Source organism: Theropithecus gelada, chromosome 17 (assembly GCF_003255815.1).
Source record: "Theropithecus gelada isolate Dixy chromosome 17, Tgel_1.0, whole genome shotgun sequence".
Lineage (NCBI taxonomy): Eukaryota > Metazoa > Chordata > Mammalia > Primates > Cercopithecidae > Theropithecus > Theropithecus gelada.
The window spans coordinates 56,956,403-56,983,712 of NC_037685.1; the positions used below are offsets into that span (position 1 = coordinate 56,956,403).

The 27,310-nt window shown below is 43.5% G+C and overlaps 2 protein-coding genes across 5 annotated transcripts in view; one reads left to right on the forward strand and one right to left on the reverse strand.

The window, feature by feature from the left end:
* The window catches only part of RNF17 (ring finger protein 17), a 112,122-nt gene extending 107,116 nt beyond the window's left edge, over positions 1 to 5,006 (forward strand). For both annotated transcript variants that reach the window (XM_025364399.1, XM_025364400.1), the window contains exons 34-36: positions 2,045 to 2,234; positions 4,250 to 4,357; positions 4,812 to 5,006. In XM_025364399.1, coding sequence (XP_025220184.1) covers positions 2,045 to 2,234; positions 4,250 to 4,348 — 289 coding nt within the window. In that variant the 3' untranslated portion in view covers positions 4,349 to 4,357; positions 4,812 to 5,006. The remainder of the gene's footprint in view (positions 1 to 2,044; positions 2,235 to 4,249; positions 4,358 to 4,811) is intronic.
* A 1,566-nt stretch (positions 5,007 to 6,572) lies between these two features.
* The window catches only part of CENPJ (centromere protein J), a 41,810-nt gene continuing 21,072 nt past the window's right edge, over positions 6,573 to 27,310 (reverse strand). The window contains exons 9-18 of one of the 3 annotated variants that reach the window (XR_003116483.1): positions 24,027 to 24,192; positions 17,005 to 17,229; positions 13,755 to 13,839; positions 10,789 to 10,905; positions 10,137 to 10,201; positions 9,828 to 9,938; positions 8,926 to 9,066; positions 8,764 to 8,848; positions 8,569 to 8,689; positions 6,573 to 7,623 (exon numbers count right to left, since the gene is read on the reverse strand). Coding sequence is in view for 1 of the 3 variants with exons in the window: in XM_025364240.1 (XP_025220025.1) it covers positions 7,431 to 7,623; positions 8,569 to 8,689; positions 8,764 to 8,848; positions 8,926 to 9,066; positions 9,828 to 9,938; positions 10,137 to 10,201; positions 13,755 to 13,839; positions 17,005 to 17,229; positions 24,027 to 24,192 (1,192 nt within the window). In the remaining 2 variants the exon portion in view is untranslated. The remainder of the gene's footprint in view (positions 7,624 to 8,568; positions 8,690 to 8,763; positions 8,849 to 8,925; positions 9,067 to 9,827; positions 9,939 to 10,136; positions 10,202 to 10,788; positions 10,906 to 13,754; positions 13,840 to 17,004; positions 17,230 to 24,026; positions 24,193 to 27,310) is intronic. The other 2 variants (XM_025364240.1, XR_003116484.1) reach the window with 2 other exon arrangements.

Consider the following 27,310-nt stretch of genomic DNA (forward strand, 5'->3'; position numbering starts at 1 on the left):
ATACAGCATTTGTCCTTTTGTGTTGGCTTATTTCAATAGCATAATTTTTAAAGATTCATCCATGTTGTAGCATGTGTCAGAATTTACTTCTTAAGGCTGAATAATATTCCATTATATATATGAGGGGTCTTCAAAAAGTTCATGGAAAATGCATACTATGAAAAAACTGCATGGATTTCAAAAATTTTTCACCAAAATTGTGCTAACTTGTTCTAACATGTCTGAACAGGATCTTGTTTGAGACACTAAAAAGGATAAGTGCAACATGAATTCTGCTCATATTGAAACAACAACAAACATCAAATTTATGGTGAAGCTTAGGTGGAGGAATGGTGATACCATTTTTGCTTTATAAAAACTTGATGGAAACAGTGCCCCAAAGAAAGCAGTTTACAAATGGATAACTTGTTTTCTGAAGGGATAAGATGATGTTGAAGATGAAGCCCGTAGCAGTAGTCCTTCCACATCAATTTGTGAGGAAAAAAAAATTAATCTTGTTCATGCCCTAATTGAAGAGGACTGACAACAGCAGAAATAATAGCCAACACCAAAGACGTTTCAGTTGGTTCAGCTTATACAATGCTGACTGAAAGAGTTGAGGAAACTCTCCACTCAGTGGGTGCCAAACCTGTTGGACCCAGATCAGCTGCAGAGAGGAGCAGAGCTTTCAGTGGAAATTGTAGACAAGCAGGATGAGGACCCTGAAGCATTTCTTCAAAGAACTGCAATTGCAGATGAAACGTGGCTTTACCAGTGTGATCCTGAAGGCAGAGCACAGTGAAAACGAGAGGCGGAAGTGGCCCAGTCAAAAATGGACCGGTCAAGAGCAAAGGTCCTGGCAACCATTTGTTTTTTCTTTTTTGGATGCCGAAGGCATTTTGCTTGCCGGCTTTCTGGAAAGCCAAAGAATGACAACATCTTCTTCTTAGGAGTGTTTGAGAAAGTTGGCCAAAGCTTTAGCAGGAAAACGCCTGGGAAAGCTTCACCAGAGAGTCCTTCACCACCACAGTGCTCCTGCTCATTCCTCTCATCAAACAAGGGCGATTTTGCAAGAGTTTTACCTAAATCATTAGGCATCCACTTTACAGTCCTGATTTGGCCCTTTCTAGATTGTTCTTTGTTTCCTAATCTTAAAAAGTATTTAAAGGGTACCCATTTTTCTCCAGTTAATAATGTAAGAAAGATCACATTGACATGGTTATATTCCCAGGACCCTCAGTTCTTAAGGGATGGACTAAAGGGCTGTTATCATAGCTTACAAATGTGTCATGGTCTTGATGGAACTTATGTTGAGAAATAAAGTTTACATTTTTTATTTTCATCTTAATTTCATCTTTCCATGAACTTTTTGAAGCCCCCTCATACAGTGTATACTACATCTTATTTATCCCTTCCCTGGAAGGTGGAACTTGGGTTGCTCCCCACTTTTGGCTCTTGTGGATAATGCTTCTATGAACGTGGGTGTACATTTATCTCTTTGAGTACCTTCTTTCAGTTATTTTGGGTATATACCCAGAAATGGAACTGCTGGATCATATGGTCTATCCTAATTTTTGAGGAACCTCCATGCTGTTTCCCACAGTGGCTGCACCATTTTACATTCTCACTAAGAGCGCAAAGGTTCCAGTTCCTGCACATCCTCACCAGCACTTGTGGTTTTGTTGTTTTATAGTAGTCATCTAGTAGGTGTGAGGTGGAATCTCACTTTGGATTTGATTTGCATTTCCCTCATGATTAGTGATGTTGAACATCCTGTCATGTGCTCATTGGTCATTTGTAGATCTTTAATGTCCATGTTTATGTACGTTTTCTCCCATTCTGTAGGTTGCCTTTTTGCTCTGTTGTATCCTTTGATACACAGAAGTTTATTTTTTTAGGAAGTCCATTTTATCTGATTTTTCTCATTTCCTGTGCTTTTGGGGTCGTATCCAAAAAAATCACTGCAAAATCCAATGTTACAAAGCTTTTCCCTTATGCTTTCTTCTAAGAATTGTATAGTTTCAGCTGGAAGAGAATTTTAATTTAAGAATTTCTTTTGTGACAGACTGTGCCAAATTCCTCCTCATCTTATGCGGTATCCAGCTCGAGCCATAAAGGTTCTCTTGGCAGGGTTTAAACCTCCCTTAAGGGATCTAGGGGAGACAAGAATACCATATTGTCCCAAATGGAGTATGGAGGCACTGTGGGCTATGATAGACTGTCTTCAAGGAAAACAACTTTATGCTGTGTCCATGGTAAGTGTCTCAACTAGCCACAATTATTGTAAAGCTATTTCTGTGTCCACACTTTGTACAGTGTTTGTGTCTATGCAATGTCTACATGCAAGAGTATACTAAAGCATATAAAGCTATATAGGATATAGTTTATATGTATAGCTTTATATATACATATAAAGCTTAATTTTAAGGCTTGTTAAAGTGTCTTAGTTTATGTTTAACAAACTGCTTACCCCTATGGTGATATAAAATATCATTTATGTAATTAATAAAATGCTCAAGATGACTATCCCATAATTAATTTATAATAGGGAAACAAATATGCAAACAATTAGTGTGAGGTTGAATGAAATAAGTACTATAACAGCGCTATAGCTAACTTTGTGGGTGGCGGAAGTGTGAGAAGAAATGATTATTTGCATCTGGAGAGGTCAGGAGAGGGTGTTTGAGCTGCTGCTTAGAAGCCACTCAAGTATTTAACTGAATAAGTAAAACAGGAACGTGGCATTTCACCTGCATCCTAAAAGAAGCGTGGGAAAGAATGGTAGTTCTGGTCATTATAGAAAGGCTTGAATTATACTAATTGTACTAGTCTCATAATTGTACTACTTTTGAATTATTTGATATAGTAGAACCTGCATCAAAAGGTCAACTAAAAAACTCCAGACTGTGTTTCTTGTAAATGTTTTCTTGTTCTGAGGCTCAGCATGTCACAGTAGCCCACAGACAGAATCTGGCCTGTACCTTGTTTTATTTAGCATAGTGTTTTAAAATTGGAAATCTTACCCAAGAAGTCTGTATTTCTGGCCCTGATTAGATATTCTAAAAACTAGGAATCCTAGGTCTTCCCATCCCCCTGAAATGGCAGTCAGCTGAAAGCGTAGCAACAGCCCCTTAGATGGGAACGTGTAACGTGACGTTCAGTTCACCTAGTCCTCACTGCTGGTGTGCAGCTCAACCTGCTTCCCTCCTTTGCGATTCCTGCCTGGTGCCACGATTTGGGGATTCCTGACACACTGGCTATGACACAGATGAGCTCATCATCAGTCAGCATGGTTCCTGGAAAGTGCTTTTTGAAAATCCCTGTATATATGCTATATTGCATGTGCAGAGTGCTATGACTAGCTCATCCAGGCTTTCTCTCAACCTAGTGAAAATACAAGGCAAGTATTTCTTACAGATATGTATTTTTTCACTTCTCTAATATTCAAAATTTTGTGAGTATATGAGGATAATCAGAACCATAGATATATGAGAGGATTTATTAAGGGAACTGGCTCTCACAATCAAAGGTGAAGTCCTATGATAGGCTGTCTGCAAGCTGGAGAACCAGAGAAGCTGGTAGCCTGGGTCAGTCTGGAGGCCTCAGAACTAGGGAAGCTGACAATGCAGTCGCTAGTCCGAGGCCAAAGAGCCCCTGGGAGGTCACTGGTGCAAGTCCTACAGCCCAAAAGCCAAAGAATCTGGAGGCTGATGTCCGAGGGGAGGAGGAGAAAAGGTGTCCCCTACTCAGGAAGGAGAGCAGAGAACTCCCTTTCTGCCTGTTTGTCTCCCAGCCAACTGGATGTCCCTTGCCCACATGGAGAGTGGGTCTTCCTCTGTCCACTGATTTAGCGCCAGTCTCCTCTGAAAACACCCTCACAGACACACCTAGAAATGCTTCACCAGCCATCGAGGCATCCCTCAATCCAGCGAAGTTAACAACTAATATTAACCATCACTGTCAGTTTATGCATAAAGGTATAATGCTTTGTGTGGAATGCAAATGACCTGTAACAAGGGATGGTGGTGGCAAAGCCCCCTGGCTTCATTTAGGAAAACCTTGTGAGAAGGAAGTTAAATAGAGCAGAAGAATGGAAAGAATGGGGTTTTGCAAGAAACCACCACAGATGCCTTTTGGAAGCATAGAGTATAAATTATCAATAGGCCCCTGAGAGAACGCCTTTTTCCACCTGTGTGAATGGCCAGATGTGAGAGGGAAAAGGCAGCCAAGACATTACTGTTTTCTTGACAACTGTATCTTTTAATTTTAGGCTCCGGCACCAGAACAGATAGTGACATTATATGACGATGAGCAGCATCCAGTTCATATGCCATTAGTAGAAATGGGGCTTGCAGATAAAGATGAATAACGCCTAAGTGTAAGTTCTTGTTCTATTCATAGCATAAGGCATGGGACTAGTGGAGATTAATGCTAGATTGATCAGAAAAGCATCCATGGATTTTCCTTGATTTCTCAAAGGAATGACAGCAACGCTCCCCGAGAATCTCTTCCAGATTTCTTCATAGGCCTTCTCACCTAGTCAGCACTAGTATCAAAGAGGCCCCCTATCTGTAAGGACGCTTGGATGGGCTGTCATGACTCTCACAGTACCAGGGTACATGGGGACAGCAGGAGAGAGTGGGCACTGTAAGTAAAGCACATAAATACCCGCTAAGCACACAGAACTACTGAGCAGCCACCATCCTCGTACCAAGTTACTAAAGTACATGGGTAGCCAGCTAACTTTTTAATCTTGTCCATAAGGAATGATTCAGCTAGACTTGCACATTTACATTAAGCAAAGGTTTAAAATAACACATTTTGTTTTTCAGGTATACAGTGCAGAGCATCTATAGAAGCTTAGAAGAAAGTTTTCTGTTATGTTTAGACTATGTCTTACATTTAGACTATTTCAGGCTTAATTTTCTTAACTTGTTCAGCAATAGTGCTTTACCTCTCCTCATTTTTACATATCGAGCTGTTAGGAATTGTGTGGAAAAAAAAGTTAATAAATGTTTGCTTCCAAACATTTGCTTGTTTTATTTTACCATAATTTCAAAATGAAATAGCTAAGACACATGAAAAAAATTTATTCATTTTATACCTAATGATTCAGCTTAAGAAGTAAGACATTAGTACGAAAAAGCTGCTCCCAAGCACATTCTCCCTGCATTCTGTAGAAGTGTATTAGTATGTTCTTACACTGATAGAAAGAACTGCCTGCGACTGGGTAATTTAGAAAGGAAAGAGGTTTAATTGACTCTTGGATACACATGGCTGGGGAGGCCTCAGAAAACTTACAAACATGGCAGAAGGTGAAGGGGAAGCAAATCACCTTCTTCACAGGTGGCAGCAGGGAGCAATGCAAAGCAAAGGGGGGAGACGCCCCTTACAAAACCATCAGATCTTGTCAGAACTCATTATCATGAGAACAACTGGAGATTTGGGTGGGACCACAGCCAACCATATTAAGAGGTAAATACTACTGTTACGATTTGGTGTTTATCATTCATATAAAGGTCTTTATAATTTTACTACATATGAATGCATCCATAAATGATACAGTATTGCTCTGTGTATTTTTTAATGTATCTGCTGTCACACAATCATCTTTTATTTTCTATTTTGTTTGCTATGTATCCATGTTGGTATGTGTAACTCAATTCACTTTTACTGCTATATCCATCCGTGCACATAATTTATCCTGATACTCCTTTACCAGTTTTTTTCTCATAAATATTCCTTTAGGAGCCTTGTATACATGAGCAGTTTTCTAGTACATATACATAGTGATGGAATTTGCTGGGTCATGGGGTTACTTTACTTTTACAATTACTTTCCAACTACTTTTTTGCTTTCTGAACAGTATATTCTACCAATTTATCCCACCACTGGTTGTCTGAGCTCCGTGTCAGCACTTGGTGTCGCCAGACTTTTGCCAGTGGTATTAGTAAGAAAAGGTATCTCACTGCGTATCTCGTTGAATATGCATTCACTGGTTTATTAGCTGGTGCCCGTTCTGTCACTTGTTTATTGCTTGTTCATATTTTGTCTATTTTTCTATTATTTGCAATTTTCTTACTGATTTGTAGAAACGATGTATTCTAATCATCCCTGATCAGTTGTATGTCTTCGAGTCTGGGGCTTGTCTTTCCCGTTTTGTAATATCATTTGACAGAAATGTTCACTCATTTAGCAACATTTTTTCCTTTTTTTTCCCCCCCTTTGAGACAAGAGTCTCACTCTCACCTAGAGTGGAGTGCAGTGGCATGGTCTCAGCTCATTGCAACCTCCGCCTCCTGGGTTCAAGCGATTGTCCTGCCTCCCAAGTAGCTGGGATTACAGGCATGCACCACCACACCCAGTTAATTTTTGTATTTTTAGTAGAGACAGGGTTTCACCATGTTGGCCAGGCTGGTCTCGAACTCCTGACCTCAAGTGATCTGCCAACTTTGCCTCCCAAAGTGCTGGGATTACAGGCATAAGCCACCATGCCTGGCCTATCAATGTTTTCCTTTAAGGTTTGTGCTTTTTGTCTCATTTAAAAATCCTTACCTCTTCTGAGATAGATTATATACATATATATATGTACTTTCTTTGAAAAGTTTTATTTTTCATATTAAGTCACCTGGAATTGATAGATTTCATTAACAAAACCTGATTCATGGTGTATGTGACAGGTAAGGTCTATCTAGACCAATCTGTATTATATGAATTTACAAGTAGGTGACTTGCCCATCCTTCAGGGACATCTTGCCTCCATGAGGCTACAGTAATCTCACTGTGATAAGATGAAGGTAGTGGTGGTCCATGGCTTAACACCGGCTACTCATCGTTCACGCCCCTTCTCCTCTCAGGTGTCCCATTTTGAGACATTACAGTGTCTGCCTTGTTATAACTTTTCTCCTCACTATGATTACTACTGGTTGTATGTGACCTATTTATATTCATCCACTGTTGTAACTCCCCATTCTATTATAATTAATGAACCTCTGTAGTAGATCAAATGCTTTAATTTTGGTACTAACTGAACATAGTAATATTTTGGCTACAGAGACGTGTTTACTCCTTGAGTACACTTTCTGTGCAAGTCCAGTGCTCTATGGCTGATGTGCCTGTGGGACATCTATGTAATGTACTTCCTGTACTTCTTGGTTTTTATAGCCATTTCTAACCCATAAACACACCCGCTTATTGTAAAAACCTGTACAGTTTCTAAAGAGTAAAAATGCTTTCCTTACTCTGTTGAAAGGCAGGGTAGGTGAATTCTAAATGAGAGCTTCATTGCATTTCAAAGAATATAAAAATGAAGATGCCACAGGATAAACATTTATTTTAGAATCCAATCTTTTCCCCACACATACACAATAAATTAAACAGAATCCACAATAAATGTACATTTTTTAACAAGAAAAATCAGTTTTTGTTACTTCATGATCACACAGGGATCGTCACAGCTCCGTGTCCATTAGCACATTACCCTCCTTGTCCTTAACTCTTATCCGACCAGATCTGTACTTCGTTTCTTGATGACCGTTTGCATATACGGTTTTAACAGCGCCATCTGGGTATTCCCGTCTCTTGAACTGGGCAGTATGTAGTTCTCTTTGGCCATTATTAAACTCTATGAGTTTGCTGCCATCACTGTAAAATTTAAAATAGAATTTCTTTAAAAAAATAGAAAATAGGCAACAGGAAAACTATTGAAAAGTAGCCTTTTGATTCTGGCAGCTACTTCTGGAGACATCCCTTGGTTCTTTCCCCTGTACAATTGTAATTTTCTTCAGTGGTTCTGCTTCATGGTGCTAGTTCCAATTATCAGATTAGCATTTACATGTACCTGTTAAAAGCTTTGTTTTAATCATATTTTCACCACAAAATGCTTAGGGATTTTTTTAAACTTGTGTTCTTCCTCTTGTTATATTAAAATGGGCCCTTCTTTCACACATTTAAATACCATCTGAGTGCTTGCTCTGTATCAGGTGGGGAAGAGAGCCATTCCTGGGAAGGGGCATGATCAAACTTAAAATCTGTTTTGAAAGAATGGAACGGAAAAGCATCAAGTTGACTGCTTGACATGCCTATGGGACATTCATTCAGACTGAACCCCCTAATATGGATGTCGTGTGTCATCAGAAATGCAAGGCTGGGGCACCTTATGAGCACAGTGAACAGCTGTCACACCGAGTGGTTTTTCTGTGAACATAATGGTGTCATACCGTTGTGCTCTGACGATTGTACCTAATGGTGTCATACCGTTGTGCTCTGACAATTGTACATGATGGTGTCATACCGTTGTGCTCTGACAATTGTACCTAATGGTGTCAGACCGTTGTGCTCTGACAATTGAACATAATGGTGTCATACCGTTGTGCTCTGACAATTGTACCTAATGGTGTCATACCGTTGTGCTCTGACAATTGTACATGATGGTGTCATACCGTTGTGCTCTGACAATTGAACATAATGGTGTCATACCGTTGTGCTCTGACAATTGTACCTAATGGTGTCATACCGTTGTGCTCTGACAATTGAACATGATGGTGTCATACCGTTGTGCTCTGACAATTGAACATGATGGTGTCATACCGTTGTACTCTGACAATTGTACCATCTGGGAAAATGCTTTCTTCTTGTCCATCAGGAAGTAAGTTTTTAACAGTCTGGTCAGGAAACGTGATTTCTTTTCTTCCATCTGGGAAATGTTTTTCTGTTTAAAAAGTTACAATAAATATTTTTTGAAGGAAGGGAAGAATTTAATGAGAGGGTGAAACAAGTTTGTACCTATTTGTCCACTTGAGAAATGTAAGACTTCCAGTCCCTCCGGGTACGTCGTGTGAGTGGTCTGGGCAGCTGCGTAGTAGTAGATCTGTAAAGACACACAGTCAGTCTGCCTTTTCTCCCGAGATGGTGAAGCTGTGGAGGAGAACGCCTCTGGACACATACCACTCTCTGGTCTGGCATGACCCGCTTCACGTCACCATTAAAGAAAGTGACGGTGATGGTCTTCCCATCTGCACTCACTTCCTTCCGAGTTCCATTGGGAAACAGTATAACACGACACCCGTTCTTATAAACCTTTTCCACCTAAAAAAACACAAGATTGTCACCTAAGGAAGATTTTCTCCTGACCAATGTATGCCTAATTCTCCTCCCAACTGCCGACTTTACGAGTAGCAAACTCGTAATTTTCTAGTGTTCTCATTCCTTTTCCATGGATTAGCTGGGATTCATCTAAAAAAGAAGACCTTCCCTTATCAACGATTTGTTACCCTAAAGCAGACGCACAGGAAAGTCTAACTACTACTTTTGACTGTTGCTCTTTGTCCTTCTGTCACTCCTCAAGGATAGCAGGGAACTCTAACCCTATAATTTCAATAGAAATGGACCAGTTTAGGGTATTTGAAAAGTAAATTTTCCATAAGCCTGAGGGAAAAATTCCCTCATCACCTCTAACCTGTATATATTCCTTTCCTCCTCATTCCCTTTAGCTGGAACCCCCAGGCAGTTTTCCCACTAAGAAACTTTCCTAAGCATAAGAATAAAACTGTGTTGGCTGGAGACGGGGAGAGAGGCCCCTGATTCAGGATCAGTGTAAGAAAGGCTGCAAGAAAGGAAGACCTAGAATGAACTGAAGCTTTTAAGAAGTGCCAAGGATTACAAAGGCTTTGGAGTAAGAACAAAAATCATACAGCGATTGTATGCCTTCTTTTGCTGAATCTCTGAACGAGAAATGGCATCTAAAGGCAAGTTATCCAAAGAGCCCTTATTTTAGATTCTATGTGTTTCAACTATTTTAACCAATGTTTATTTTTTTTAGAATTCATTATTTCAAAAAAAATGTTAACCTTTCCATCAGGATGACTGATTTCTCCCTGTATGTTGTGGTCTTCCTCTTCCTCTTTATATTCAGGATCTGGGAAGTTCAGTGGTTCAAGTGGCTCCCTGGGAGAGGCAGCCTGTAACACAAGACATTTTAGCAGCTAAAACCTCCTCTTACTTCTGAGGCCAGAGTCTGATACTAGTGTTTACAAAATATAACATTTATAATGTTAAGTAAAAACTCTCTTTTACTTATGGCTTAGAAACTTAAGTCTATTCACACATTGATTTCAAGCCTGAGTAATGTATGTTTGAATATATAAAAACAGATTTACTTGTCCCTTATCCGAATTGCCTAAATCACGAGGAGGTGCAGACTTGGATCTTCGAGGTGGATTGCCTATTAGAATAAAATTGTCAGAGTTAGATTTAACAGTTAATTGAAAATTTTACTAGTATGATCAAACATTTCCTTAGTTCATATCCTGTGAGCTGCTGTCCTTTATCCATTAGTTAAGGATGTCTTAATGTTTTTCTTTACTAATTTGTAGTTCTCTGACACAGGTACTCAAGTCCTAGATGTCCAAGAAGACAATATCTGTTCTCAGAGTTTACAATCCTGGGGAAGAGACAAGTGATCAAACAGCCTGACAGACCCAAGTATATTTCAGAGACAATCACAAGGTGTAAGGTGCAGGTAAAAGGCATCTAACACCTGTGGAATTTGGCTTCACCAAATAACGGGGTATTTAGTTAAAACATAAATGCCCTTGTGGCTGTGGTGTAAACTTTCTATAATATGACCAGCACACCAATCACATACTGTACCAGCAACACATACATTACAAAATAAACACACCTCCACCAACAACAAAGTGAGGTGAATCTCTCAAAATACACTGAAGTGCCAGTATTTTCATCCCATGTGCCAATTCATATTGTAAACACTCAACTTGGAAGGGTCTCGAGCAAGTGCCAGAATCTGACCTACATGTTAAAAAGTGTAACGGAGCTGGATGTTACAGGAGAATGGCCTGAAGGAGGAGAGCTAAGGCAGGCGGTCAGCCAACAAGCTGCCGGGCGTGTGAGGCGGCTGTGCTGTGCCTGTGAGACAGGAATGGTTCCATTACACCACGGGAAACGACTGATTTGTAGGTCCCAAACTGCCACACATCAGCAATTTCATGATTCAGTGTAACCAACAGATCCAGAAAATAACATCCGAAGGATCAGTCTGGGGACTGCTGGGAGTGGATGGTGAAGGATAACAGAAGAAGTACTCGGAGTACACAGGCGTCTGGGCTTGAGCCAAGGGGCAGATGGCAGACAAGGCTCTGGGGGACAGCAGGAGTGCTCTGTTTGGGATGACACAAGAATGTCAAGCTTCACCCCCAGAGGTTATGTGTGCAAAGTTAACTATGACTAAAGCTGTGTGACATCATTTCTCATAACCACCTCTACAGAAAAGACTAGAATAATATTCCCATTTTATAGGCAAGAAAACCAAGGCTAAGTGGTTAAATAACCTGCCAAGGTTGTCAACTAATAAAAGGCAGAACCAGGCTGCAAAGCCACTGTATATCAAATTTAATTCTTCTCAGGCTGATTATGAACTAACTTTAACTTGAACCCCAAGTATCCACCAACTAGGCAGGATAAGGAGAGGTGACCGTGGGCATGGACAGGCTCCAGGTGCAAGCACACTGTCCAGAGGACTGTGTGAACCCACCCTGGAAAGTGGGGACAGAGGAAGCTGGGGGTATACAGGGCCGGAATAGCTGGGTGGGTACGAGGGGAGGGATGTTGATGACCCCAAGAGAGGGAAAGAACTAAGAAGCACGGCCCAAAGGGAAAAGCTGAAAGTGAACTACTTTAAGAATTTAGGTTCATCAAAAGATACTATAAAGAGCAAAAAGACAAGCCATGAACCAGGAGAAGATACTGATTTGCAATATATGTAGGTTAAAAATATACCACTTATACCAGGGGGCCCAAAGCCCCGCCATATACTGGTCTGGGGCCTGTAGGAACTGGGCCACACAGCAGGAGACGAGCAGCGGGTGGGCGAGCCAGCAAAGCTTCACCTGTATTTACAGCAGCGCCCCATCACTCGCATGACCACCTGAGCGCCGCCTCCTTCTGTCAGATCAGCAGCGGCATTAGATTCTCGCAGGAGCAAGAGCCCTATTGTGAACTGCATGTGCGCGGGATCTAGGGTGCGCGCTCCTTGTGAGAATCTAATTAATGCCTGATGATCTGTCACTGTCTCCCATCACCCCCAGATGGGACCGTCTAACTGCAGGAAAACAGGCTCAGGGCTCCCCCTGATTCTACGTTATGGTGAGTCAAAATTATTTCATTATATGTTACAACGTAATATTAGAATTAAAGTGCACAATAAATTTAATATGCTGAATCATCCCAAAACCATCCCCCTTCCCCCAGTCCATGCAAAAATTGTCTTCCACAAAACTGGTCCCTGATGCCAAAAAGGCCGGGGACTGCTAATGTATACTACCAAAGTGAGCACATGCTATTGGAAAATGGCACCAACAGACCTGCTCAGTGCAGAGTTGCTACAAATCTTCCATTTGTAAAAAACCACAGTATCTGAGGGCGCAATGAAGCAGAGCACGAGAACATGAGTATGCCATAAAGAGAAGCCATGGACTCCACGGAGGGCAGCTCTGGGCTGCCGCTAATCTATGTCTTTAAGCAGGTGGTGGTAACCCAAGTATTTGCTTTGTAATTGTCAAATTGCATATATCTTTTCTAAATTTATTTCACGAAAATAATTTTTTTAAATTCCAGATTAAAAACTCAGATGTGAATGCAAAAGCGCAAAGAAGAAAATGGTGTACTTACGGCCTGAGGATTGAGAAGAATTAAAGTCATGAAAACCAAAACCTATTTTAAAAGACTGGTAAAGTCAACATTACAAGGAAAAACATTAAAAAACACAAACGGAAAAACTGAACCCAGATTGGGAGAAAATATTAGCAGTCCTTGTAACTGACAAAGGATTAGTATGCAGAATAATTATAAGGAGAAAACACACACACATCCAAAATTTTAAATGGACAAAGGAATAGGCAGTTCACAAAAGGGGAACCTCAAATGCTGGCTGAATGTAAGAAATGCTCACAGGGCCTTACCAGCTCACGGAATGAACCATCATTTTATATCAACTGGCCAAAATTTTAAAGTCTGGCCAGCTGAAGTGTTTGCAAGTATGAAGAGCATACTCTGCTGACAGTAACAAACTGGTACCACCATGGTGCAGAGCAAAGGGAAAACCTCCAGGTGACACGGCCCGGCATCTTCCTCTTTACAGGTATCCTAGAGAAGCCACAGGATCAAGACACGCTCTGCAGCCCTCCTCATTAGCATGCAAACCTACCTGCCCCTCAGCAGGAATGCTGAACTGCTGCAGTATCCAACGCCATCTCTATAGCTACTAAAATCAGTCCACTGGAGGCTTTGTGTGTGAAGATGGGTAAGTCATACGGTATTGAGAGAAAAATTGCAGAAGGACACACAGAATATGAAACAATACCACAAGCTTGAGTGTCCCTTACCCAAAATGCTTGTGAACAGTGTTGCAGATCTCCATTTTTTTTTCCAAGTTTTGAACTATTTGCAAATACTTACTGGTTGAGCATCCCTAATCCACATTCAGAATGCTCCAATGAATGTTTCCTTTGAGCATCATTCTTGCCTTCAGAAAGTTTCAGATTTGGGATGCTAAACCAGTATATCAATTTATGAACACAACATGGTAAAAGAATTTAAAAAAAATAAGCATGGGCCATTATCAGGGCAGAAATTAACTGGGGGAATAAGATGATGCACAGGAGCTTCAATTACATTTACAATGTTTTATTAAGTTGGGTATAAACTGTTTATTCTTTACATTCTGAAATGTTTTATAAAAAGATCATGCAGCCTCTTACCTTGCATTGGAAGATAATTTTTCTTGTATTTTTCTACCTGGGTTCCTGAAGAAATCTGATTGTTTTGAAATCGAACAGATGTGTTCTATAGCATAAGAGAATTTTTTATTTAAAATGAGTGTTAGTCTATTAATACACTAAGTGAAACTAATAAAACTCAGCTAGTGATGAGAACGCCGTGGGTTTTGTTTATTCATATTATTTTCATTTATACAACAGACCAAAACAAGCTGTTATTTAGGAATCACTACACGCACGTGCGTGCACGTGCGCACACACACACACACGCTCCTTTTGACAAACATTCAAGTGAGGACACAGCAGGCAAGGTAACCTGAACCATCTCCTCTCACCATTAACAGAGCAGGGTGCTCCCCACTCACACTCCCCCCAGGACAGTCCAGCTGAGCCCAGCTCTCCCCGAGACCACCACCGAGCACTCCCTGTGAGGATGAGGTGGGGTGAGTCCTCTCTGCATCCCACCTCCATTTCTGGCCAAATCAAGCCCCAATACTACTTGCCCCAGCCCCCACCAGGTCCCTGCCTGCCAGGGGATGATGCTTCCAGTGCTGTCCTCCTTGGTGTCCTACCTCAGCTCCACACCCCAGTGGTCAACCCTAGAACTTGTTATTATCAATACTATCAACGTCTGCAATTATCAATAACCACAAAATTATTAATTTCAAGGCATTCTACTTACAAAAATCCAGAAGGTGGGGCATTCTAGAAAATAATCAGCCTGGTCTCTTCAAAAGTTAATGCGATTTAATAAAATGCTAAAGCATTTAGGGGTGAGATGCCATGATTCCTACAACTACCTTCAAATGGTTCAGTGAAACAGGCAGAACTATGGCAAAATGTTCCTAGTGGTTGAATCCAAGTGGGTACCCAGGTGTTAACTGTACATTCTTTCCCCTATTCTCTATTTTGGGAAGCTTTCACGCTAAAAGGTAAGGGGCGGCGAGGAGCAGAATGCTACTTTCTCACTACTCTCCCGTCTTTGCAGCTCATTCTGTTAATTCCCTGGCCCTGACCACGCTCAGAGCCGACAGACATGGCCCTGCGGGTCCTCGACCCCCAGTGCTTGCCATGTCCTGAAAGCCTCCGGGCCCACACTGTCCTCTTGCAGCTAAAGTATGCTCTGCAGCAGGCACTCTTGTCACACACACTGTTAGCTTCCCTCCCTCTGCTCACTTGGTGGCATTCACTTGGATGACCACAAGCTAAGAACAACATACGTGCAATTCTCGTTTTAAAATTTCAGTCTCTGACCCAGGTGGGCCCAGGTACAGCCACGAATCACTCTATTACCCCAGCCTCTGCTTTTGTTCACACAGATGACCTCCGGCTTTCTGTATCTCCTCCCCTCCTGCCACCTCCGCCCTCACAGAAGCCCGCGCTGTGCCTGCACCTCCCGCCTCTGTGCATGAAGGCCATTGCCTGGCCACAGCCTGCCCTCCACTCCCTGCCTGGACCCAGCTCCTCTCACTTCGCCAAGTGTGGTGCTTCTGCAATTCTTCCACTTCCTTCTGCATCGATATCTTCCTCTCCACTGAATCAGTCCAACCGCTACACAAACACCTGTTAATTTCACCATCTTAAAAACAAAACATTTTCCCCATGGCCACTACCCTCATGTCCTTAATTTACTGCAAAACTACAAAGCTGTTATCTGCTCCCAGCCAATCAGGCTTTCCTCTTCAACACTCCAGGGAAACAGACCTTCTCAAGGTCCACAGTTCCTCCCACCTGGTAAACCCCACGGCCGGTTTCAGTCCTCTGAGCTGCTGCCACACCCGACACAGGCGGCCACCCTCCTCCTTGCAGCCTTTTCTTCACTTGTTCTCAGGACACCACACAGCCTCCTGGCCTCCTGCTCTCTGGCTGCTCACCCACTCCTCCCTGCCTACTCACAGCCCTGCTGCCTCTCCCTGCCCCGTGCTGTATCACACATTGGATGACCCCGGGTGTCTGTCCCCAACCGGAGCCTGTGCTGCCGTGTGCAGCTGCCTAGTCGGATCTCCCGTGTGTCTTGTAGGCATTTCAATGTCCCCTGTCCAAGCCTGAGTTCCTGGTGGCCATGTGCTCCCTTCTTGCAGTTGCTCCTAGTCAGTGGGACCTTCGTGAGACCAACACACAAAACTAAGTTGAGGCCATTCCTGACTCCTTCCTTGATGTCACCACCAACCACACACACAGCTCAACGACAAACACAGTCTGCTTCTCTCCACCTGCCACTGCCACCCGGTCCCCCGAGCCCTACCGCGTGCCTGGTGTTGCCCACGCTCCCTTCCACCTGTTCCTGGTCTACAGCAGTCAGAGGTAAAGAAGCCTGGCCACCGTTTATTCAGAGCCCTCCAGACTCCCCCTCACTCAAAAAATGCCCAGGTGCATGCTGCCATCTGTTAGGACTCCCATCCACCGCCCACTGTCCCATCCCACCCCAAGGGCTGGCCCACCGCTCCTCGCCCATACTCCGATTGCCCCATCCCAGGCCCACTCAGGCGCGGCTACAGCCTGGGGCTCCTCTGCAGGCTCAGGCGGCCACCCAGCCACTCCTCACATGCGCTTCCCAGGCCGTCCCACCCAGATGGTGACGCCACTCCACCGCCCTGCTTCTCCTGGTCTCATCACCATCTCACACACCACACGTTTTATTATTTGACTTATTACAGTCTTTCTTCCACCACTGGAATGTCACCTTCATAAGGGTAAGGAATTTTGTCTGTTCACTGCTGTACCCCAAGCGCCTAACGCAGTGCCTGGCACACCCTGGTTGTTCACAAAGATGAATGAAAGACCAATTACTTGATTAAAAAGGGTCATATGCATGCAACTCTCGGCGAAAATCTCCCCTGGTCTGTTTTAACAGAGATGATCTGCCTACTGTAGCAAACCTCCTCCACAGGAATTAGAGAAATGAGTCTGCCAAGTACCCGTGTATAGCAACGCTTGGACAATCTTTTTAGTTGTGGTAAAATAGGTATCACATAAAATTCACCGTCTTCGGCATGTTTAGGTGCACACTTCAGTGGCATTAAGGATCTCTGGGGTATACTGCAACCATCGCCCTCCATCCAGCTCCAGGACACTTTCCATCTTACAAGACGGAAACTATCCATGTTCACAGTCACTCCCCGCTGCCCCCCAGCCCCTGGCAGCCCCATTCTACTTTCTGACTCTATGAATTTGAACGCTCAGATACTGAAGTTCCCCCGGCCTGACACAACCCACTGGCCTCCCCGCCTACCGCGAGCTTGTCCTTCTTCTCCACCTCAAGGCTGCGCTCTACGGCTTCTGCTCTTTTCCAGGCATCCAGTCGGAATCTTTCCATCACTTTTATTTCTTCCCTGAGGTCTGTGTTCTCTCTGACTAACATTTCTATCTGGCTTCTGAGACGGCCGTGTGTACTTGACCATTTGGTTTCCTTTCTTTTCAAATCTTCCCGTAAATCTGCTATTTGCTGTTTTAAAGTCTCTCAAAAAAAAAAAAAACAAAAAAGCATTACTACATTACCAGAATTAAGACAACAGAATAGACACCCAGCAATGAAACAGAACAGCCGGCCAGAAAGGGAAGGCTTAGTCAGCAGACGACATTCTAAGACCACTGCGGTTTTCAGCGGCGAGAGGAGGGGATCAGTGTCTCACCACAGACCATCAGCAAACCTAATTCCAGAAGCCAGGAGAAAGGACGGCAGACAGCATGTGGGAGCTAACAGCAGAAAACTGCCATGACCTAGGAAAGACCTCACCTGAGCTATTAACTGAAAGGGATCCATGGGGGAGATGCGGAAAAGAAGAAATGCAACAGGAACTCATGAATAAGTGAAGGAAGAGTAGAGCTAAGAATAAAAGATTCCAAAGTCAAAACTACCTGCCCTGAACACTATCTGAAATTCATGAGAAGAAATAAATTTCCAAAAAATTGGTTGTTTTAGAGAGACTAAAATAAGGGGAAATGTCTAAAAGCAATTCGAGATCATGTGCAGCCGCAAGTGAAAGCGACTGACTGCAAGCCAAGGAAGGAGTAGGGCACCGAAGCCCATGAGTGGCGAGGCAGCGGGCGTGGCCCGGCCCATGCCCTGCACCCAATAACCCCTGCGGCAGCCACACGGCGGCCTGGTGAGGATAGGGAGGACATCCGGGCCCCACCATAGAGGGCATGGACTTTGGATTGGGTGACATCAAGGTTCACGTCCGAGTTTTCTGACTTCAAAGCTTAAAACAAGGTCCACAACCTCCATGAACATCAGGTTTCCCATTTGTGAGACGGATTATGACCAATAAATGAAAACTTTCTGGTAAGCATTTTTATCATGCAGGAAGATGGATTTCATACTAAAATGGTAAAATATAAGTCTAAATGGATGCAGAATTCAAGAGCAATTAATATTTACAAAATATCTGTTATCAGGCACTGTTACAGGCCCTTGCAATACTAAGAACAAAGCTCCACCTCATGAGGCTCACTCTGCCAGAGACAGTGGGAGGGTGATGGGAGGGTGGCCGGGGCAGGTGAGGGGGTGACGGGAAAGTGTGGGAGGGTGGCCGGGGCAGGTGAGGGGGTGACGGGAAAGTGTGGGAGGGTGGCCGGGGCAGGTGAGGGGGTGACGGGAGAGTGGGAGGGTGGCCGGGGCAGGTGAGGGGGTGATGGGAGAGAGTGGGAGGGTGGCCAGGGCAGGTGAGGGGGTGACAGGAGAGTAGCCAGAGAAGGTGAGGTGACAGGGCTGTGTGGGGAGGCAGCATGACATAAGCTGGGTGTCACTGAACATAGCTGGGGGAGGCAGCGCGTGTGGGAAGCAACAGGAGGGTGCCTGGCACTATGCCAACACTGCAAGGGACCAGCGCAGGTGACAAGTAAATGGCAGGAGGACTGGCCAGGGACAGGAAGGGGAAAAGAGGCCCAATCACATAGGGACTGAGGCTCTTAGAGGAAGGAAGGCAGAGGCACACGGAGGTGTCTGAGCAGAGGGGATCCGTTGTCACCTGGAGCGACGCCACAGGGACTGGGTGAGAGCAGAGGCCAAGTCATTAACCCAGAGGTGGCAACTGGAATCTGAGTGGACTTCCTGTCAGAACAGCATGGAGTGGAAGAGCAAGAGAAGCCTCGAGAATGATTCGAGGCCTCTGGCCCAAGCACAGGGGAGGATGGCAGCAGGATGGACACTGGCAGACGGCTGCCGACGAGGCCTGGGGTTTGTGGTCCGGGGTGGGCACAAGGACTCGCCAGGGGCTGTGTCAGTGCCATAGAATGACCAGAGGCCACGCCACAGGGCGTGTGGCAAAACAGCTGGTGACGTCTGGAGATCCAGGCACAGTGAATACAGGCAAGGCTTTTAAGTTTTGCTGCAAAGGAAAACAGAGAGAGGGCTGCGGGGTTGGGTGAGTTGTTTGAAGAAACGCCAGCAGGCAGTAAACACAGGAAGGGCTGGAGGCAGAACGCGCAGTGGAGACAGAAGGTGGAGGCGGAGTGGGCTCCGCGGGCTGGACAGGGGGATGGACTGGGTGGAGGATGAGACGCCCTCGGGGTGCAGAGGGAGGGGGAGGCCGCAGCCAGCCAGCGAGGACCCTGGGGAGCGGGGAGAGGAAGAGAAGGGAGCCCCTAGGCTGGGGGGACTGGTGAGGGTCCAGACCCAGACAGATGGGAGAGGAGCCGGGAGGAGAAAGGGGCAGCAGGAAACGACCTGCGGGGTGAAGCCAGTAGGCCTGGCTGGCGGTGGGGGGGGATCCGCGGCTGGGGAGCAGACTTCCAGCACAGCGCGAAAGCTCAGAGGCGTGGCCGGGAAATCTCGAGGTCCCCCAGCCTCATCACACCCTGCAGCGGCTCCACGTCCTGCTGGCCAGGCCCCGGTGAGCACAGCTGAGAGCCTGCGCTGTGAAAACGGGAAGAAAGGGCAGGAGCCAAGGCAGGCAAGACCCAGGGGACTCCGGACCGGCAGAAGGCTGTCAACCTCCACAGGCTCTATACGCAGAGCGGCCCCAGAGGAGCCCGGCTCCTGCAGCGCAGCGGATGCCAGACCAGAGCAGGTTTAAAAAAGAAAGCCAAGGCCGGGCGCGGTGGCTCAAGCCTGTAATCCCAGCACTTTGGGAGGCCGAGACGGGCGGATTACGAGGTCAGGAGATGGAGACCATCCTGGCTGACATGATGAAACCCTGTCTCTACTAACCACGTACACACAATTAGCTGGGTGTGGCGCGCACACACACACATATATACACCCTGGCTGACATGATGAAACCCTGTCTCTACTAAACACACACACACACACACAATTTGCTGGGCGCGGCACACATACACACAGCCGGGCGTGGTGGCAGGTGCCTGTAGTCCCAGCTACTCAGGAGGCTGAGGCAGGAGTATGGCGTGAACCCAGGAGGCAGAGCTTGCAGTGAGCCTAGATAGCGCCACTGTACTCCAGCCTGGATGACACAGCGAGACTGTTTCAAAAAAGAAAAGAAAAAGAAAAAGGAAAGAAAGCCAAAACCAAAGTCTTAAATAACCCGTTGCTCCAGAAAGCAGTGCTCTCAAAACGCCAAGGGCAGCGCTAAGTGGCAAGGGAGCCATGGATTTAAAGGGGCTCCTGCACTGGTCAAGTTGGGACCACTTAAATATCAAAATGGAAAATTGATAATTAATTAAAATAACCTGTGTGAAAAGCTATGACTCAGTAACAATGAATGTAAATTCCAGGAGGGCAGAAATGGCTAACTCATCATCAATTCCTCAATGATTACAAGTGTCTAGTACATAAGGGGTTCTCAATAAACTTACTGAAAGAATACCCAAAATAAAATAATATTTTTTAACATAACTTTTATGTAAAGGAAGGTTAAATATGCCCTCCCCTTAATTTTTTGATGATTTAATAGAGTATCAATAAACATAGCTTTGTTTTTCTATGAAGTATATATCTGTTTTTAAAGTATATTTTTTGCACAGAAGTAGAGAGAAAGGTAAATACGGGGAGCTATGAATAAGCCAAACAGTGTAAGGAAGAAAAGGAACTGCACCAAAACCAGCAAGAAATAATGAATACCCAGGGCCACACATGATAACCAGTATGAACAGGTTCCAAAACTTCAATCAACACCAGAAATCATATAAACCAACAAAGGCGAGCTCAAGAATGAGTTCCTGAAGAGGGAAGGCAACTCACCAGACCAGCCCCTCATCACCAGCCAGCCACAGGTGGCTACTAAGTCCTGGAAATGCAGCTAATGAGAATGAGAAGCTGACTTTTCAATTTACCTCTAATTAATTTAAATGGAAATACACACAGGGATAAGAGCTAGCAGCCTGGATTGCAGAGCCTGAGAATCAGAGGACACATCGTGTGAGGGAAAGGCACCAAGTTACAAGAAAAGAAAACCCATGTTATTCACCTAACAAAATACAACAACAACAAGAAGTGTGTCTGCTCTGGTTTGAATCACCTTGGAAGAAGCAGTCAGGATCAGAGCTATGAGAAAGAGGAGAAGGAAAATGTTCAATCTCATAACCTTGGGTGATCTAAGGAGGTTATTTATTTTTTCCCTTTCGGATCTGGTAAGATTTTCATAACACAGCAAGGTATTTAAAATATCTCTAATTCTAGGAGATCCAGATAGAAAAATGAAATGACAACCCATCATGTATTTTAGAATAGGCTATGGTTTTTAATTTAGTTAAGTTTTCTGAGAGCAGAATTTGTTATAACTACTGTTTCAAGTATATGGCTTGAATATAATTTGTAATTATAGTTACAATATAATTATTACAAATTTAGTATGGCAAAAACAGCCTATACTAAATTATAATTTTTTTTAAAAAACTATAAATTATAATATAAAAAAACTATAATTCAGATTGTTTAAAAGAAATTCAATTAAGTTTAATATCAATTTTTAACCTCTTACCTATCAAGTAGAGAACAAAAAACCCTCTAAGAATTGCTAGTAGAACTAAAAATTAATTAGCCAGCCATGGTGGTGGGCACCTATAATCCCAGCTACTTGAGGGGCCGAGGCAGGAGAATCGCTTGAACCTGGGAGATGGAAGTTGCAGTGAGCTGAAATTTAGCCCCTGCACTCCAGTCTGGGCTATGAAGTGTTTCAAAAAATAAAAATAAAAAATAAAACTGAACTAAAATTTGGCACGATGTTTATGGAGGGATAATCTGGCAATTTGTATCAATGTACATACCTTTAACCTCAACATCTCACTTGTAGGAATCCATCCTAGAGATATACTCCAGGACATAAGCTACATGAGGACAAGGATTGATTGGTTTTGTTCACTGCTGCATTCCCAGTACATGCCTGCTACACAGCAGGTCCTCAGTAGCCATGTGCTGAATGAATAAGTGGGAGAATGATTGCGAGAGGTCATATATGCACAAAGTCATTCAGTACAGCCCTTCTTGGATTCTTGTAAACAGAAAAAGAACAGAAATACATAGTGCTTAGGTGAGTAAATTATGGCACATACTACAATTCTATACAATAATAAACAAAGAATAAAGATGTTCTGTTAAGATACATCATGATTTCAGCAGACTATCATTAATGTTTTTAAAAAAACATCATGAATATATGTATGTACTTTCTAAGAATTTCTCTGGAAAGATACGAGACTGATAACACTGGCTGCCTCGAGAGGTGAATTACAATGCAAACAAATCAACTGTAAAGATACCAAGCAACTGGAAAATCTGAATATGGACTAAGTATTCATTGATACTATAAATTTTGTTATAGGTGTGACAAAGGTATAATTCCCCCCACCCCGCCCAGTGGACGAAGTCTCACTCTGTCACCTAGGCTGGAGTGCAGGAGCATGATCTTGGCTCACTGCAACCTCCTCCTCCTCCTGGGTTCAACCCAGGAGACTGCCTCAGCCTCCCATGTACCTGGGACTACAGGCGCACCACCACACCTGGCTAATTTTTTTGTATTTTTCGTAGAGATGGAGATTTGCCAGGCTGGCCAGGCTGGTCTCAAACTCCTGACCTCAAGTCATCTGCCTGCCTCGGCTCCCGAAGTGCTGGGATTATAGGAGTGAGCCACCGCCCCCAGTCAATAGTCTTATTTTTTTAAAGGTGTCTTTCTCAGAGAAACATACTAGACTATGTATAGGTGAAATGAGCAGATGTCTGGAATTTCACTTTTTAAATTCCAGATTAAAAAGCAAAAAAGAGAGTATGAGGGGAGAGAGATGAAATCAGAAAGACAGAATGATCACTGGTGAAATATGGGAATTCACTCTGTTCTTGCTACCTTTATGTATTTTTGAAATTTTCCATAATAAAAAATTATTTTCAAAAAACAACTGAATAGGTAGCCAGGGCAAGGGTGAGGGAGAAATTTCACCACACATCTTTTTGTAACTTTTGAACGATAATATACTTATATTACCTTTTGAAATAAAAGTTTTAATATTGCCAACATCTAATATATTAGATTTAATAAACTAAGTATTAACCAAAACATAATAGTATGTTTCTTCCCACAAAAATTAAGAGAGAATTAAAGACCCTGAGCACCGTGCTGTTCAATAACTCAAGGTGTAGGTGTGCAGATCAGGATGGCTACACAAGACAGGAAGAAAGCAAAGGATGGAACTCAAAAATGCTAGTAATTAAAATACAGACAGTGAAGGTGAGTTTCCATTTTATGCTAGAAGCAATGGATAGCCATTTAAAATTTCTCTTTTGATAAGTCTTAACTTTGATGAAGTCCAATATATCCATTTTTTCTTTTATAGTTGGTTGTGTCTTCTCTTAGAAATCTTCGCATATGCCAGTGTTGTAAATAGATTCACCTATTTTTTTCTAGAAGGTTTATAGTTTTAACATGTCCGTTTCTAACTATGAAATGAACAGGACTGATAATCTGGCCTATCAGTTTATAAGTTTTAGAATTAAAGACCTGGTTATTTACGGTCGTAAATTATGATAAATGAACAGAACTAACAGTATTTGGTGTGTGGTAGGTCAAAAAGATTAAGACAACATTATGCCGGTGAATTTCCAGCTCCGGGCTTGTTAATTCGTCTATGATATTATCACGGTCTTCTCTAGGAAGCCTTTACTAGTAAGAAAAGAACTGTTATCTTCTACTCTTTAAAACTCAGACTACAGAAGACATTCCTGATGCACTGTCTCAGACAGATTATTTGCTGAATGAATGAATGATGGATTGATACAGTTTTGCTTTGATATAAGAAATAACAGATTCTTACAAGATTGTCACCTTTACTAACTTACATGAATATAACAAAGAGCTAGCATACCTGTATTTCTTCACGTTCCTTTTTATCTGGAAAAGTTCTTGCAGCTGTAGAATACTTTTCAAAAACTTTGCGTTCCTTTTGTAGCTTCCTCATCTCCTCCTTTTTAAACTCTTCTATTCGAGCTAATTCTTTTGCTTTCTGTTGTTCAAAGTCTGCAATTTCTTTCCTAAAATGACCAGATTATGTTATCACCTAAGGAGACCATCTTGGTGCAGTGATGTACAGAACCTGCTAACAGGCTAGTAACTGCTAGTCCCAGTGAATTCATCTTCAATCCAGAGGCCTGAAGTAACAGCCAATCCACTCACCAAAGCATTCGTCCAACAAGCATTCACTGGGTGCCTACGATGAACCAGGCATTCTACAAGGAAGTGAGGAAACCACAGTGAAAAAAAACAAACATTCTAGCTGGGCACAATGGTTTATGCCTGTAATCCCAAAACTGGGAGGCTGAGGCAGGCCTGAGTCCAGGAATTTAAGGTTGCAGTGAGCCGTGATCGCCTGGGCAACAGAGACTCTGTCTCTCAACTTCAGCCTGGACAACAGAGAGGAGACCCTGTCTCAAAAAAAAAAAAATCTTATTCCCATGCAGCTTCTTATATTCTAAAGGAAGACAGATGATAATAAAGAAGGTAAATAAGTACATGGAATATTAGAAGCATTAAAGAGAAATAAAGCAAGGCAGAAGTTTAGGAAATATCAGAATGGGAGGGTGAAACTGTACGTGAGGGCTTATCCTGCTGAGATAATATGAGGGGTTCTCTTGCTGAGATAACATGAAGGAAACCTGAAGAAAATGAGAGGCGGTCACAAGGGTGTCCACACACAGCAGTGCAGGCAGAGGGTGCGGCAAGTGCCAAAGCCCTGAGGCAGGAATGTGGCTGAGGTGTTCAAAGAACAGCCAGGAGACCAGTGTGGCTAAAACAGAGTGAACAAAGGATGGGTAGCAGGAGAAGGTGTCAAAAAAGGAGACAGCCCAGGGCACGGTGGCTCACTCCTGTAATCCCAGCACTTTGGGAGGCCGAGGCGGGCAGATCAGGACAGCAGCTGGACCTGAGGTCAGTTCGAGACCAGCCTGACAAACATGGAGAAACCCCTGTCTCTCTTGAAAATACGAGATTAGCTGGGCATGGTGGTGCATGCCTGTAATCCCAGCTACTCAAGAGGCTGAGGCAGGAGAATCGCTTGAACCTGGGAGGTAGAGATTGCAGTGAGCCGAGATCATGCCATTGCACTCCAGCCTGCGCAACAAGAGTGAAACTCCATCTCCAAAAAAAAAAGGAGGCGGCCTTGATCAGATGAACTGCCCAAACACAGGCTGGCTATGGATGTGTATGAAGAGCACAGACATGGGCAGCAGAGAGACCTACTAGGAAACGATTTTAATAACCAGGGAAAGCCAATGGGGCCCTGGTCGAGAGTGGCAGCTCTGAGGCAGTGAAGCAGTCGGGTTAGAAACGGACAGAGAGCAAGAGAAGACTCAAGCACGACTCCAAGATTTTCCACTGGGCAAATGAAGAGCAGACTCTCATGCTGAGACAGGGAAGAAGAAGAGAAAAGTAAGTTCAGGAGGGAACGTCGGGAGCTCACTTTTTCTAAATGATCAATTTAAACATTCATCAGCTCTCCAAGTAGAGACAACAATGAGGCAGTGGGATAGGAGATGTGGGTGAGAGATCTGGATCTGGGGCATAACAGCATTTAAAGCCTCGAGACTGGACAAGTCTCTCTCTGCCTCACTGGAGGGACAGCAGACAGATAAGGTAAAAGATACTCTTACTGACTAAATATGCAAAAGGTCGACAGTGTGCACACAATCATATAGTCAAAGCAAACACTGGGGGAGGAATACTTGTGGCACATTTGAGAAAGTTTAGTATCCTGAAAAATGAGCAAAGGTCACAAAGAAAGTTACGAAATAAACACAAATGACCGCTAAATATTAAAGCATGCTCAACTTTATCAATAATTAAAGAAATGCAAACTTCAGCAGGTGAAAGATGGTATAATTACCAGGTTGGCAAGATTTGAAAGACTGTTAACGCTCAACTCCAGTGACGGGGAAAGGGATGAGAAGAAGCCTCAGATGCTGACTGGGGCAACAGACATTCTTAAAATTTATCACAAGGAAGTATATTTTTAAATAGAAAGTGCCTCACACATATGATGATATTCCCTGCAGAATGATTTTTAATAGTGAAAAATTCTAAACAAGCTAAATTTCCACTAACAGATTAGTCACAGTAGCATTAATACAATACAGTCATTTAAAGGATACAGAAGACTAGGGTGTGCTAATAGGGTAAGATGTCTATTACGTTGTTAAAATAAAAAGCAGGGCTGGACATGGTGGCTCATGCCTGTAATCCCAGAAATTTAGGAGCCCAAGGCGGGAGGATCACTTGAGCCCAGGAGTTCAAGACCAGCCTGGGGAACATAGCAAAACTCCGTACCTACCAAAAATACAAAAATTATCTGGGCGTGGTGGCACATGCCTGTCAGGAGGCTGAGGTGGAGGATGGTTTGAGCCCAGGAGGCAGAGGTTGCAGTGAGCCAAGATTGTACCACTGCACTCCAATTTGGGTGACAAAGCCAGATGCTGTCTCAAAAAAATAAAAATAAAATAAAAAGCAGATTAAAGACTCCATACAGCAGAGTCCAGGGCTCTACTGAACCGCACTGCCTAGGCTGCCACTGAGGCTCTGTCACTAAGGAGGTAAACTTAAAAAACTTTCTTCTCAGTGCATCAGTTTCCTCGTCTGTAAGTTGGGAAGAAAAACACAATGTCTAAATTCGAGGACTGTCTAAATTTTTCTTGGAACAAAGCAAAACTGACATAGGGAAAGTGCTTAAAAAAAAACACACAAAAAAACAAAAAAACCCAGCCATTATCTTATGATTTAAATGTTCTTTAAAAGAAAAAGATGTCCATTTTGAAATAATGAAGTAGACACCTTTTTTTTTTTTTGAGACAGAGTCTCGCTCTGTCACCCAGGCTGGAGTGCAGTGGCCGGATCTCAGCTCACTGCAAGCTCCGCCTCCCGGGTTCCCGCCATTCTCCTGCCTCAGCCTCCCGAGTAGCTGGGACTACAGGCGCCCGCCACCTCGCCCGGCTAGTTTTTTGTATTTTTTTAGTAGAGACGGGGTTTCACCATGTTAGCCAGGATGGTCTCGATCTCCTGACCTCGTGATCCGCCCGTCTCGGCCTCCCAAAGTAGAGACATTTATTTAAAAGTCATCTTGGGTGGAGAAGGGATTGGAGTAAGTTCCACGTTTTACCCATC